Source organism: Fundulus heteroclitus, chromosome 9 (genome assembly GCF_011125445.2).
Source record: "Fundulus heteroclitus isolate FHET01 chromosome 9, MU-UCD_Fhet_4.1, whole genome shotgun sequence".
NCBI classification, from domain to species: Eukaryota; Metazoa; Chordata; class Actinopteri; order Cyprinodontiformes; family Fundulidae; genus Fundulus; species Fundulus heteroclitus.
Window position 1 is genome coordinate 29,509,740 of NC_046369.1, and position 16,040 is coordinate 29,525,779.

At 39.9% G+C, this 16,040-nt stretch overlaps 1 protein-coding gene across 2 annotated transcripts; it reads left to right on the forward strand.

The window, feature by feature from the left end:
* Positions 1 to 1,408: 1,408 nt before the first annotated feature.
* LOC105928915 (flavin-containing monooxygenase 5) lies at positions 1,409 to 14,672 on the forward strand. 2 transcript variants are annotated; one of them, XM_012866455.3, is made up of 11 exons: positions 1,409 to 1,515; positions 2,911 to 3,044; positions 4,489 to 4,677; positions 4,760 to 4,925; positions 5,027 to 5,169; positions 6,474 to 6,673; positions 13,092 to 13,325; positions 13,545 to 13,666; positions 13,807 to 13,879; positions 13,960 to 14,029; positions 14,095 to 14,672. In XM_012866455.3, exons 2-11 carry the CDS (start codon positions 2,913 to 2,915, stop codon positions 14,452 to 14,454), a joined length of 1,689 nt encoding a protein of 562 aa, XP_012721909.2. In that variant the 5' UTR covers positions 1,409 to 1,515; positions 2,911 to 2,912; the 3' UTR covers positions 14,455 to 14,672. The 2 variants fall into 2 exon arrangements, with proteins under 2 accessions (XP_012721909.2, XP_021174086.2); XM_021318411.2 differs by lacking the exon at positions 1,409 to 1,515 and adding an exon at positions 1,529 to 1,691.
* The last annotated feature ends 1,368 nt before the right edge of the window (positions 14,673 to 16,040 follow it).

Here is a 16,040-nt window from a genome sequence, read left to right on the forward strand (position 1 = left end):
ATTCAGCTCTGTTTAACCCTTGCACCTTTTGACCTACAGCCACACACTTCAGTGTATATTACTGGGATTTTGTTTTAATATGAACAGGAAGGTATCTAGCAGTTCTTCCTCTACTGTTAAGGTTTGCCACTGCTCCATTTGTCTCCAGTTGTGGATAATCACTTTCACGTTGGTCTGTTGGCGTTTTAGAAAAGGATTTCTAACCTTTCCAGACTGAAGGATGTCAAACTGTTTTTTTTTTGTTTGTTTTTTGATGAGTCATTGCTTTTTTTCCAACAATGGGGCAAATACTTTTTCCTAGAGTGTCAAATCAGTTTGGTTAGCTTAAGATCATAATTTTAAAGCTGCTTTTAGTATTTACTCAGGTTATCTCTATGCCATATTCAAATTGGTGTTTTAATGGAAGATATAATATTTATAATATTCCAAAAAAGATTAGATCAGTGAGGTAATATTTTATCTGAAATCTATCACACCAAGTAGTGATAATGTATTAATCCAGTTTATTATAGTGAATCTTAATGGAATGGTAATTACCAACTTGGAACACAATATTTACACTTAATTTAATTAAGTACTAGGGAACACCCTAGGAACTAATCATGTACTAAAGGGTAGTTAACCTGTACTTACTGGGGAACACACAGCCAAACCTTATTAACCACTATATCATAGAAATTTTATCTAACGGATCAGTTGAGGATATTTTTTATTTGTAAGAGATAAAAAAAGGTACTGCTTACTACTGGATAAGAGTCAGACTGATTGAGTAATTATTGTTAAAGGTCAGGTACTGATTAAGCAAAGTTTGGTTCCTCAGTAAGTGCTAGGTCTGATGTTTCACTACATGAAGTTAACAAAATAATAGCCAGGGTCTGGTACTCAGTAAGTGATTTGGATAGCTTTTTCCTCTCAAAGAATACATTTGTCGTTTCGAGAAATGGATTTTGTAATTACCCAGGCTATCTTGGCAGTAAAAGAGGTGATGGTGGGATACAAGAAACGTCAGAAGAAAGCTGTAAGGGGGCAAATATGTTGCCACAACACTGTAGAATCTATGTTTGGCTCAAATTAGTCCAGTTTATTGCAATGCAACCCTGCGACGTATCCAAATTCAGAAAAACTGACCCAGATGTACATGTACAAGATAACCTAAATGATGAGGCAGCATATAAAAGAGTCAGTCTATACTGAGATCATATAGTTCATGTGCTTGTGCATTTATTCAACAGATGTAGATAAACAGTTATATTAGTCTAGTCTAAATATCTTATCAGGCCAGAAGACATAACACAGACTGCTTATACCCTCTGGAAGCACAGGAAAATTAAGCGTACCATCTGGTTAGTCAAGCAAACATTCCCTCTGCACCACAGAGGGTTAAAGTCCCTCCTCTGCCGCACTGTTGCACTTCAGAGATAGCAAACAGCAGCTCACTTTACAGGCACAGCTTACAGGCTGTTTCCCATCGGGCGGCTGCTGCACAAGATTCTTTGACCCAGCTCACAGCAGAAGGTGAGAGCAGTTGTGCACAAGTGGCATTTCTTTCACACTGCAGCGCTGTTGTTAAGGAATTGCACAACAGAGGCTTATCTGTGTCTCTGTGGAGTCCAACCAAGTGCAAGAAATGCATCGTCCGATATCCTTTGTGAACAATCGCAGTGAGAGGTGAAAGCTTGCAGTAAGGATTTGTGAGGCTTAACTCTTTTGTGTTGTTCAGTAACTCAAACAGATCGTGATGTTTGTTGTTGTCTTTCAAACTCTCTTGTAGGTTTTACAGCTCATCAAGGAAGTGCACCACTTTTTTTTTTTTTTTACTTTTTTTGGTTTTGAACAAAACTTTATTGAAGTTTCTATGGATTGACAAGCAGCAAACTCAAAGCTTTGCAGTCGATTACAAATAAAAGCTCACCTTGAAACAATCAGAATCAGCTTTCATCGCCATGCTTGTTCATACAACAAGGAGTTTGACCTCGCTTCTGCTTAGCTCCAAATTTGATTTTTTACATTTGACATTCAGTACAAAAAGGGGAAATATAAATATTTTCCTTTTAAATATGAATGCATACAAGTTTCTACAAAACAGCATGAAATGGTTGTGTTGGTGCAAATATGCATGATATCGATCTGGACACTGATTTTTGTAAATGGCGCTCTGAAGAGCCGACCTGAAAGTCAAAGTCTAAACAGTTTGTGTCCCGGCTGTGTGAGGTCTACAGAGATAAATGCTCTTTTCCTGACCCCAGACCTGTACTAGTGCTGGGTGGAGGGAAGGTCAGCACTTAATCTTTTCTTCCCTTAGCTATTATTTTTGAAATAGTTAAAACTAATGTCTTAACAGTATTAACCCAGCATTTAAGGTACATAATTAACTCATCAGTTTCATTGCGTGTAAGTCTAAAAAAAAGTGTGATTAATGGAGGAAAAAAAATGTCATAATTTATAGAGTAGCAATTTATTCATCTATGTTTATAGGTTCATAATTGCCCTGCTGAATCATTAGAGGTATTGCACTAGAAACGTTTTTTACTCATCAAATTTGAATTTGGAGGTAGTAAATATCTGAAAAATTGATCATTGGTTTTAGAAATATATCAAACTATATAAAATATATGAAAAATATTGTTAAATTAAATGAAAAGAATGTTATTGTGCTGATTATGTTTTTTAAATCCTTCTTATCTTCTTTTTTTCTGGGGGTTATAAAACCCACTTGTCATTCGTTGAGTCTAGAAAATGCTAACTGGTTCCATCTGATCCTCCTGGACCATTTGAGGTGTTTCTACCGCAGATGGAAGTGGACAAAAACATGAGAACTGAAACTTTAAACAGCGCTTCAGAGTGACTGGTTTTAAAGACGACTTTGTGGTGCGTAAAAGACGGCTCTCTGACGGCTCCGTTTCTCCTCAGTGATGGTTCGCCGTGTGGCGGTGGTCGGAGCGGGCAGCTCAGGTCTGGCCTGTATCAAAGTCTGCTTGGATGAGGGCTTAGATCCTGTCTGCTTTGAAAGCAGCGATGACATCGGCGGCCTGTGGAAATTTAAGGTGGGAACGCTTAAACAGGTGGAGTAATCTAGTTAGGAAAGCTGCTACTTAATGGTATGAAATATGAGCAAACGTTGTCTGACTCGTGCAAAGATTTATACTCCATGGACTTTTGACATTTTTGTTACATTGCAACTATAAAATTCAGTGTGTTTCTGTTGGGATTGTGGGTGGTAGACTTGGATAAAGTGGTGCCAAACTATAAAGTGGATGAAAAATGATACATAGTTTTGAAGATTTTTTTTCTAAATCAAAATCTGAAGTGCAGCAATCTTTCGTTCAGCAAACCTGAGTCAATACTTTGTAGAAACACTTTTTGCTGAACTTGAAACTCCAAGACCAGTGATGTCTCTACCAGCTTTCACCTCTAGAGATTCAACTATTTGTCTGATTCTTCTCAGCAAAACAACCCAAGCTCAGTTAGACAGTTTAGTAAGCATCTATGAAGATCTATATTAAGTCTTGCCACAGATTTCTCATTCGCATGTAGATGTAGAATTTGACTGCGGTATTCTACAACATGGACAGATGCTTTGACTTAAAACACAATTGTAGAGCGGGATTTGATTTCAGGGTCATTGCCCTCCTGGATAGTGAACTCCACCCTGGTCTCAATTCTTTTGGCGCCTCGAACAGGTTTTCTTCCAGGATTGTCCTGGTTATGTCGGGTTTGGTAGAAGGAGGGACTCAAATGCAGAGCATAGTCAAGATGGAAGGCAAGGAGCGGCACACAGACAGGGAAACAACCGGAGGAAGGAAACAACAGAAACCAGAGACAAGAACATGAATTTTATGTTCCAGGGTCATACCGTCTTTAATTATTCTCCCGCAGCCTTAGCCAGCATTAATGAGTAAATTTCACTCACCTCTGTTGTATGCAATGTCTGTTTCTTCCCTTTTGGATTTAAGTTTCTTCCTTGTGACGTTGTCTGTTTTCCGTCCCGGTTCCTACGTTTGGTGTGATTCAGTTACATTAAATATTAGTGTCTCCAATATGCGCCTGCCAATGTCTTGCTGCTGCTTTTGTCCTTCGCCACAAGCCATGACACTAATCTTCACTTTTATTGGAAAGCATTCCCACAGCATGATCGCCTTGCACTGCAACCACCTTGTTTTATTAAGAGAATGGCACACAGTTTTTCCTTCAGAATATCAAGCTCGATTATTGTCCTATCTTACCGAAGCTTATTGTTTCACGACAATGGACTTTTAGCTCATTTCTGTAGACAAGCGCTTGCACTGGATTTTGTTTAATAGGATCAGCTTAAAGAGGGTTAAATACAAATGCATCCCACGCCTTTTTATATTTTGTCTATCACATAAAATCATAATAAAATACATCAAAGTTGATGACTGTGACATGAAATACGTGAAAAAGTCAAAAGGTATGTGCACTGTTGATAAGCCCCCTATCAACCCCAGCCTCGTTTTGCTGAGCCTACAGGAGTCGCCTGAACCAGCGCGATCCAGCATCTACCGCTCGTTGGTGGCAAATACCTCCAAAGAGATGATGTGTTTCAGTGATTACCCCATGCCTGATGACTATCCCAACTTTATGCACAACTCCCAGCTGCTGGAGTACTTAAGGCTCTACGCCGAGCACTTCGACCTGCTGCGGCACATCCGTTTCCAGGTCCTTCCTCTGTCGTCGCTGTTTTCTATTACATGGTCAAATAACCTCTATATTAATGCCTGTGATCCTCTGAATGCTTTAGACCACTGTGAGGGCCGTTAAAGAGAGGCCAGACTTCTCAGTGTCTGGCCAGTGGGATGTAGTGGCTGTAAACAAAAACAACGAGGAAGAAAAGCACATCTTTGATGCAGTTCTGGTGTGCTCAGGACACTATACCCAGCCAACCGTGCCCCTGTCTGACTTTCAAGGTAATCACATTGATCCACGTTAAAAGCTTAGTACTGTTTGATTATTCAAAATAATAAAAGCTTTTGCTTTGAGATGTCATTTGTCGTATGGTTTTCTCCAGGGCATGAAACATTCTCTGGCAGGCTTCTTCACAGCTGGGAATATAAAGATGCAGATTCCTTCAGGGGGAAAAGGGTGGTGATCGTTGGCATTGGCAACTCTGGAGGAGATGTTGCTGTAGAGATGAGCAGATCTGCAGAAAAGGTAAGAACAGGACGAGAAGCAAAGACAGATTAAAGCATTTCGCCGCTATCGTCCAGCTTTTAGGCAGCATAACGATCCTTTTCGTTGTTTTGCCGATGATATTCAGGCCAAATGGCAGTAAAACTTTAACCTGACAACAGCCAGCTGCATGTATCGCTCCGCCTAGCTCCACTCACATACATCTGGGACATCGCTCATTAAAAGTGATTTCCCCAACCAAATTTATGGTCTGGCCAATCAGGACGCAGGGCGGGTGTTTCCTGGATGTGACGTAGTGGAGAAGTTACCGTGAGATTCCAACAACAATGGCGGCTCGCATCGAGGAAGCAAGCGTTAACATTGATGCTGCTAGTTCTTCCGTGTTGTCCAATCTATCTGATATTGTTTCATTAAAAGAACATCAGAGAACGCCTCTGAAGGCTTTTGTTGGTGGAAACCATGTTTTCGCCCTTCTCCCGACCGGATTTGGCAAGTTTTGTTTTCCGGGGCGCGTCCACGGACGCGCACCGCGGACGCGCACCGCGGACGCACCCCGGAGCGGTTAGCGGTTAGCGCTAACCATATAAGGAGGCCTATTAGTCCTCAACGCGGTCAGCCCGGGATCGACTCCGACCCGCGGTGCTTTGCCGCCTGTCTTTCCCCCTCTTCCTGTCAGCTCACTGTCAATAAAATGCGTGCCACTAGAGCCGCAAACACATAAAAAAAAAAAATTAAAAAAAAAAAATTCCTGCGTCGGTCTCATCAGCGTCACGGGTTAGCTTCGGTGTGAGTGGTTGAAATAGCACGTTGATAAAGATGACAGACAAGTGGCTTATCCAATCATATGCAAGGAGTTTTGATAAGGCCCCGCCTTCAGTAAAGGCAATTCCTATCGCGGTGTCCCAGATGTATGTGAGTGGAGCTAGGCGGAGCGAGACATGCAGCTGGCTGTTGTCAGGTTAGTAAAACTTAGCAGCAATGATGCATTGACTGCCATATTGAAATGCCTAGAAATACGCTTGGATCCAGGTGCTTACAGATACACCTCTATACAGAGGTGTCTCTGTAAGTTTAAGGAGACTGCACCAAAACGAGTTGCTCGCAGAGGCAGAACAGGGATAAAAAGACCACAACTGAATGATTTCCCTGGGATCAGTTCTGTTATATTTGCTATTTTATGGTTGTTGGTGAAATTGTGAAGCACTTCGGTCAGCTTTTATTGTTTTTAATTGTGCTATTTAAATAACATTTTAATAACATTTTGACATTGACATTGATACTACCATCATATGTTCTCCACTTCTATATTCCTCAACCCTCTTCAGACATTTCTCAGTATACGGGAAGGGGTCTGGGTGATTAGCAGAATGGCCCATAACGGCCTTCCTCTGGATATGGCACTTATCTCCAGGTTCAACAGCCTCCTACTGCGCCTGCTCCCCAAGACATTAATCAACTGGGCAGCAGAGAGAGCACTGAACCAGAAATATGACCATAGACTGTACGGTCTGAAGCCCAGATACAGGTAAATATGTCACTGTTTGATACTATTCACTTATTTTGGTTTCCTGAATGTGCATTTCAGTGCAGCTGGTGATTTTGGATGGGTGGATGATATGTGAAAATTGCTATAGTGTAGCTGTGATATCATATGAATGAACTGTAAATATCTAATTCAATGTAGCAACTATCATCAGCTTTAAGAGATTTTAATTGTCCATACATTGGCCAGTCTAAAATCTGTCTCAAATTATCAATAAAATGATTTAATCTAAGGCAAAATCAAGACTTCTTCTTCATGTTCTTCATAATTGCATTTATAAATTATTAGTTTAGTTTAGTTTCTTTATTTATTTCATTCGAAAGTAACTTTAAAATTCATACACACAACCCTATCAAATTGATGCATCTTAAATGAAAAGGAGCAGAGAGAGGAGCAATCTTATGACATCTGCCCCTTAACTTATCTTACAATCATTGTGCATCAGTTCTTTCAATCATTTTTTACAGTATTTACATCCATCTTGTCTCAGTTATCCATATTAGCTGTAATTGTATTTTACAGTATTCAGAAATATTATATAGCATCATTCAAACTCAACTCAAAGTTCTTTACACAGAAAGAAAAGAAAACATGTAAAACCCTAAAACCTTTCTGCTTCAAAGAGCATTGTATAGAAAAGAAAAAATGCTAAAAAGCTTAATTTCTCTTAATAATATAATATTATTATCATTACTGATTATCAACTTGGTCACAAAACCATTGACTTATTCTATAATTTCATATTTACTCAATACACTTAATTTATAAATTTTTTAAGTACTTTAAGTAACCTTGTTTCTTTAATTTCTTTGTTGAGATTATCAAAAATAAGTGACTATGGGAAATAATTGGTTCCATGAAAAATCTGATGTTCACCTACTGCTGATTAACTACATAAATTAAACATGGATATAAATGATTATCAACAACACCAAGTGATAGTGTTTCTCAGTTTAACACTCGTGAAGAATGCTCTTGTCTCTTAATCATCTAAGGGTCTGTTTGTCTCTCAGATGTCAAGAGGAAGATTATTTTAAAGGTTTAATTTAATCTTGAAAGTCGTAAGGTGTTTCACTTTGGATCTGCAATCTCTGTTATTGCAATTAAAAAATTTACTCAATGATGAATGACATTTCACTGACCTGGAAAAAATAATGTGAAAAAAGGGAAAGTTTAGCAGAGCTGCACTCAATACAGGCTAATTAGCGTAGCATGCAATGCAAACATTGTATCCTAGCCACAGTGTGCTAACCAGTCCTGGTTGGCTGGGTTACATTGGTCTTCTTTGATAGACTTTTGGGCTATGTGGGAAATGGGTCATATTTTCCAGGCAATGAACTATAGAGAGTCTAACACCTCCGTCACACTATAGCGTATCTGGCTTTTGTTTTAACGGCACAGGGAGGCGAGACGTCACTGAAAAATAATGTTTGGCCCCACCATTAAAATATGATCACCTCATAGATTTTTGAGATATACAAAGCCCAGAGGTTCCTTTCCTGGATTTTTCTCACACCATGAACAAAGTCCTTAAGATTGGTCTACAGTTGACATCCTCCCCACATATTAATTCTGAAAACCACAGTTCTGTGACTAAATCAGCATCTTCCAAAGGACGCAGAGGTCCAGATCCTCCTCCTCCTCTACATATCACAGAACATGCCTGTCCTGAAGACCTTCGGATAACGTCCTTGTGATATACAGCAGGCCCTGGCTGTACGTTTATCAGTCAAGACCGCCACCAGCATAAGCCTGGGCCTCCTGACGGAGAACATGGAATATCTGTTATGATACGTGGCAGAAATAAGAAAAGCAAAAGGAAAACAGACAGGAATAATCAGTCGTACTTAAAAGTCATAGACTGTCAGATGCAACCTGCCACAGAGACATCATCAACCACCAAATCATATAAACTGGGTTTATTAAACATTAGATCTCTGTCAGGAAAATCCCTTTTAATTAATGACTTCATTATTGACAATAATCTTGATGTTATGTTTTTAACAGAAACATGGTTACATGAATCTAATGAAGCAGCCATTCTGCTGGAGTCGACTCCTCCAAACTACAATTTTCTTTGTGAGAGCAGACAGCAAAGGAAAGGTGGAGGAGTGGCAACATTGTTTAATGATTCACTAAAGTGTAAAAAGGTGTTTTTGGGAAAATTCGACTTTTTTTGAACATTTGGCTCTGCAGGTAAAGGGCCCGGTACGAACTATGCTTCTGAATGTTTACAGGCCTCCTAAGTCCACATCAAACTTTTTTAATGATTTCAGTGACCTGCTGTCTGTGATATGTGTTGATTATGACTTTTTAATTATTGTTGGAGACTTCAACTTTCACGTTGACAACCCTGAAGACAGAAGTGCAAAAGAACTGTGTGACACACTTAGAAACTTTGGTTTAACTCAGCATGTTAAACAGCCAACACACAAGCAGGGGCATATTTTAGACTTGATCATCACTAAAGGTCTAAAGATTTCTAAGGTCAATGTAACTGATGTTGCCCTATCTGATCACTTCTCCGTTACCTTTGAATGTATCATTTCCAGTGACTCATTTAGCCGAAGGGACATCGTAAGAAAACGCACCTTTAAGGAAAATGCCACAGAAAATTTTATTCAAGCTTACTCTGATACTTCAACCTTGGGCTGCAACTCAGTAGATGAGCTAGTAGATAACTTTCAGTCTAAAGTCTCAGACATCATTGACTGCATTGCTCCAGTTAAAGTGAAGGTTTTTTACGGGAAGAATAAATCTCCTTGGAGAAATGCTCCATCAGTTAGAAGTGAAAAACGGGAATGTCGCAAAGCTGAACGCAGGTGGAGAAAAAATAGACTCCAGGTTCACTATGACATCTATAAAGAGAGACTTTACAGATATAACTTACAACTGAAAAATGCAAGAGAATTTTTCTTCTCTGAGATCATCAAGAAAAACATTAATAATGCTCGTGTCTTATTTGCCACAGTCGACAGGTTAACAAATCCTCCTGTGTCCGTGGCTTCAGAACTCCACTCCACCAGGGCCTGCAATGAATTTGCTAACTTCTTTACTGAGAAAATCCTAAAAATTAGAGGATCAGTTTGTACATCCACACCAACTCTAGAACCAAAGCCGTACTCAGCTGGAACTTATCCTGACAAAATGTCCCAATTCAGCCAAATAAACCACAAAAGCTTAGAGCAGATAATTCAGCAGTTAAGTTCCTCCTCAAGCTGCCTTGATGTTCCCCCCACAGCTTTCTTTAAAAAAGTTTTCCCTGTCATAGCGTCTGATTTGACTCAGATAATAAACACGTCCCTTCTGTCAGGTGTTTTCCCCCAGTCCCTAAAAACAGCAATTATCAAACCACTGCTGAAAAAGAATAATTTAGACAAACTTCTACTCCAGAACTACAGGCCCATCTCAAACCTCCCCTTTATCAGTAAGATCATTGAAAAAGCTGTGTTTCAACAATTAAACACCTTCTTAACAACGACCAGCCGCTTTGACGTTTTCCAGTCTGGCTTCCGTGCTCACCACAGTACAGAGACCGCCCTTATTAAGGTGTTTAATCACATCCATATAAATACAGACTGTGGAAGAACCACTGTGCTGGTACTATTGGACCTTAGTGCAGCATTTGATACTGTCGATCACTCCATTCTGTTAGAACGCCTGGAGAACTGGGTCGGCCTCTCTGGTACAGCACTCAACTGGTTTAAATCCTACTTAAAGGACAGGGACTTTTTTGTATCAGTAGGTAACTTTACATCAGAGATGACAAAAATCCCATTTGGGGTTCCCCAAGGGTCCATTCTGGGTCCCCTCCTTTTCAATATCTACATGCTCCCTCTAGCTCAGATAATAAAAAATAACAACATCAGCTACCATAACTATGCAGATGACACACAGCTCTACATCACTATGTCACCAGGTGACTATGAACCAGTTCAGGCACTGAGTAAATGCCTAGAAAAAATCAATACGTGGATGTGCCAAAATTTTCTCCAATTGAATAAAAACAAAACTGAAGTAATAATCTTTGGACCAATAGAGGAAAGATCAAAAGTTAGCACACAGCTTCAGTCGCTTCAGCTAAAAACCACTAATCAGGCCCGAAATCTGGGAGTAATGATGGACTCAGACCTGAACCTCCAAAAGCATCTAAAGACAATTACAAGGTCGGCTTTCTATCACCTGAAGAACATTTCCAGGGTTAAAGGACTGATGTCTCAGCAGGATCTGGAAAAACTAATCCATGCGTTTATATTTAGTAGAATTGATTACTGCAACGGTGTCTTCACAGGTCTGCCTAAAAAGTGGGTCAGACAGCTGCAGCTGATCCAGAACGCTGCTGCCCGCGTCCTCACTAAGACTAAGAAAGTAGAGCACATAACCCCAGTTCTGAAGTCCTTACACTGGCTCCCTGTATCTCAGAGAATAGACTTTAAAATACTTCTGTTAGTCTATAAATCCCTAAATGGCTTAGCTCCTAAATACATCACAGACTTATTATCAGCGTATAAACCCTCCAGACCACTCAGGTCTTCTGACTCCAGCCTGCTCTGCATACCTAGAACCAGAACCAAACATGGAGAAGCAGCATTTAGTTCCTATGCTCCAATTATCTGGAACAAACTTCCAGAAAACTGTAAAAGTGCGGAAAGCCTGAGTCCTTTTAAATCAAGATTAAAAACACATTTGTTTAAAATTGCCTTCAACTGTCCTAGTTAACTGAATCACCACTTTTTTGTTCTATTTTCTATCTATATTTTATTCCTACTTGCCTTTATTCTGTTTTATTTTGCTATATTTTAATCATGTAAAGCACTTTGCATTGTCTTTGTACTGAATTGTGCTATATAAATAAATTTGCCTTGCCTTGCCTTGCCTACTGAAATATTCCAACACAGGAGCATTTGGGACACACACACTATGTATAATACACATTATTTACCAGTTCTACAGATGCATTATAACTTTTACTAAAATTTTGGAGCAGTGAACTAATAATACCGTTAGCGACTTAATATCACCCTACGCTCTTCAGATATTTCGTCTTATAATCTTGTCTTTGGCTGACCACTTGGCGGCACTAAGAGAGTATTCATTTTTTACCCCAGGAAATCAGATAATCCTGTTATTAAATATTTTTAAACATATTGATCGGGTAATATATTAATGACATGGCAGAAAAGTAACGTACCTGGTCACACCACTGGTCTCAGTATGCGTTAAAAGCAATATAAATGTTTTTTATATTCCACTAAATGTCCTTCAGAGCCTCTTATTTAGACCAATATAGCACATTTCACAACATGGCAGGATTTATGGAAAGTGAGACAGCAGCTTTAGATCAGAAAACAAAAAATGGTTCTTTCTCTGCAACATCAAGCTTCACAGATGTAAGAATTATCCTGCCTACAGCGTTTTGCCTTAAACTGTCTACTCTGCGTTGTTTTGCACACCCGAGGTATTTTAACCATCTGACTGAATCAAAGCAGTTTCCCTTCAAATTGACAATTTTGTCATTAGAATACGTTCTACTGAACCTTACAACTGAAAAAGGACATAAAATCGATGGTTTTGATCTCTTGCCTAATATAAGAAAGTCAGACACAGCCACAGCTAGTTTTGATATAAAGAGCGTTATACAACAACAGTCTAAAAGTTTATGAAATTTTTTTGTTGTAGGATTGAGTTATTTTGAGAAAGAGCTTTTGGCCAAACTAAGGTACCATTTGGTCTGACCTATATTCATCTATAATATTCATTTATATATACATGAATATTATATATAAATGGAAAAAATAAAAAAGAGTCCTAAAACTCTTCATTAAACCTCTGCTGTCTCACTTTCCATATTCATCTATATATTAATCTATAATATTCATTTGGTCTGACCTATATTCATCTATAATATTATTATTATTATTATTATTATATAATATCTATTCTATAATACTTCATAATTTGAGGTCACATTCATAGGAATCATCTTTATTTCTGTAGTCCAGCTAACCACGTTGAGAAGCAGAGTATGGGCTCCGTTCAGATTTTAACACTAAACACGGGAAAAAAATCACAATACATTAATAGAGAACTTTTAAGTATAACTTCGAGAGTGAACAAGTACAAACTTGCTGAATTTAATCACTTAACAACATTGTGTGAGGTTTCGCAAATATCTTATTATCGTTATTCTCTAATATTGCTAAAGAGAGCCAGATTTGGTGATATGAAAACTAAACGTAGGAAAAAAGCCACAATCACAAACCCAGGTAAACTGGTGTAATCTCAGTAATAATCTGACCAATACTAGAAGAAACAATAAAGATATCTAGAGATGCTAACACATGGCTGTCTGTAAACAATCAGCAATAAACTCCTCTTTTTTTTGTGTCTTCTTTCCCAGACTTTTGGACAGAAAGCCTCTGATCAATGATGATCTTCCCGGCCGAATTCTTCAGGGAGCTCTTGTCATGAAGCCCAACATCCGAGGGTTCAAGGATTCAGGGGTTGCGTTTGAGGACGGTACGGTTGAAGAGAACATCGATGCCGTGATCTTTTGCACAGGTTATAAAGGCGCCTTCCCGTTCTTGCCCTCGGCTCTGTCGGAAGGGCCACACGGCGAGCTGACCTTGTACAAGTAAGTATATTCAGAACGGTTTCAGGTACAGCGTTTAAAGAGTGTACAGACAAGATATGTCACAGAACAGCATCGGATCCATTATGACCTTTACAGTTTGCTTAGAATAATTCGTAAAGGTTATTTTTCTTTAAACGTTTAACAGTTATGAGCGTACCTTTAGCATATCTGAATCATTGGCTTTACATTTGAAGTAAAAAATGTTTTGACATCCTTCAGACGAGTGTTTCCTCCGTCTCTGCAACGTCCGACACTGGCCGTCATGGGTCTTTTCCAAGCAAAGGGACCAATTTTGCCGATCGTGGAGATGCATGTCCGGTGGGCCGTGAAGGTGTTTTCAGGTAGACACAATATACTCACCTACACTGACTTACAAATGTGGCCTCAGAGGCTTGTTAGAAAAATCAGCAAACACCACTGCAAGCCACAGTGAATTCCTTGAGCAATGAAGAAGTGTCCAATGGCTTGTTTATGGTTTCAGGTTTGACCCGCCTTCCATCGAAGCAGAAAATGCTGGAAGTCATCGAGACAGATAAGAGATTAAACATGCACAGGTATCATCATCCTCATACTCCAAGCTGAATTTTAAATCAGAATATTTTTGTTAACCCTGCTTTCTAATGGCTTTTTGAAGCTATCCTAACCCACGACAAGCTGTTCTCCAGGTGGATTACATCCAATACTTAGATTTCATGGCCAAGGAGGTGAGTACCTCCCAACTCTTCGTCAGTTATACGAGGATAACCGAATAATAATCTTTTTCTCACAGATCGGTGTTAAACCAAATCTTCTGAGGCTGCTCCCAACAGACCCAGTCCTCTGGGCTAAGATCTTCCTTGGACCCTGCACTCCTTACCAGTATCGCCTCCGAGGGCCTGGGCAGTGGTCTGGAGCCAGACAAGCCATCCTCACACAGTGGGAGCGGGTTGCTAAGCCTTTCAAAACCAGAGTGGTACCAGAGCCAGAGGCCTGCAGACCTGCCCTTTGTTTTCCCTGGTTAATGGGTTGTGCAGGAACTGTGGTAGTGGCTGTACTTTTGTCAAATAAGATTTTCCCACTGGTCCAACGTGTTATTCAGATGTTGGGTGGCAGCAATCGTTTTCTGCAGGACTTGTGGTTCACTGACTGACCTGAAACACTTGATTAGATTTGATAATCACTCAGTAGAGAAGAAACAGCATAGAGTCGGTTACATTAAACAGAGACTACACAGTGAATCAGAGATCCTTTTGTCTTGGGTTGTCTTATTTTGTGTTTCTTTACTGAGCATGTACAAAAGATACCTGGTCACGCCACTGGTCTGAGTGTACGTCAAAACCAATATACATTTTTTGTTCCTTGACCCTCTGCAATGCCTCGCAGTGCCCCCAGTGATAATTCTGCTTAGCAGTGGGATGAACTTCAATGTCTGTCGTTGTTTCCTGCGTCTGTAAGCCCTGATTAGACTATTGTTTGTCTTATCCACTTCCCAAAAGCCGACTCTGTCAAGTAAATTTAGCAAAGGTTGCCTTCTTTGCCTGACTCTCTGCAAACAACGAAATATCACAATTATAACCAAGCATAACTTCCTGAATGTTACGGGCGCCGCCATTTATATTTGCTTGATTCCCTCCTTCAATCCTAGGGAGCAGCAGTACCGCAGATCGTCACTAGGTGGCAAGGAACCATGATAGCTTGATGTTTAAATGGTCGTAAGAACCAAGCACCAAAACGGATCCCCTCAACACCTTGGCTGCGCCTAGAAATTCTGTCCATAAAAGTTATGAACAGAATCGGTGACAAAGGGCAACCTTGGCGGAGTCCAACTCTCACCGGAAACGAGTCCGACTTACTGCCGGCAATGCGGACCAGACTCTGACACCGGTCGTACAGAGACCTGACAGCCCTTATTAAAGGGTCCGGTACTCCATACTCCCAGAGTACCCCCCACAGGATCCCTCGGGGGACACGGTCGAATGCCTTCTCCAGATCCACAAAGCACATGTAGACTGGTTGGGCAAACTCCCATTTCCCCTCCAGGATCCTGCTGAGGGTATAGAGCTGGTCCAGTGTTCCACGGCCAGGACGAAAACCACACTGCTCTTCCTGAATCCGAGATTCAACTATCCGACGGACACTCGCCTTTCCAGAACCCCTGAATAGACCTTACCAGGGAGGCTTAAGAGTGTGATTCCTATGTAGTTGGAACACACTCTCCTGGTCCCCCTTTTAAATAGAAGTGGAGTAAATTTTCCAAATCAGATGACCCCATTATTCTTTTTGTTTAGGTTTCATTTTTTTTTTTTTTAGCTTATTCAGTTGTCAATTTCAGCCAGAGTTTAGAAAAACGTTAAAGGTGTCATTGCATAACTAGCTACTGCATAGTTTAACTGGCACATGGACCTGAACGTCAACAGCAAAACAACAAAAAGGTGTGCCAGTAGGTGGAGCACTGTGGTGCACAAAGTTTCCTGTTTTAATACAATGGTTCAAAGGTAGGATTGTAACGGTGCACAAACATGTGCCCAAAATGTACTGTGCTGCTTATGTGGATTGTTAACCATTACAGGAATGTGTACCAAATGAATACAGTGTTGTTTTAAAGCTGGACATATGCAGAATATGTGCAGTAATAAGTATTCAGAGCAACTGTCTCTTGCGCAAGTTTACAAAAGTATACCATTTAAATAAACTTGTGTTTTTTATTTAGTTACAGTGATAATTGAGATAAAAACA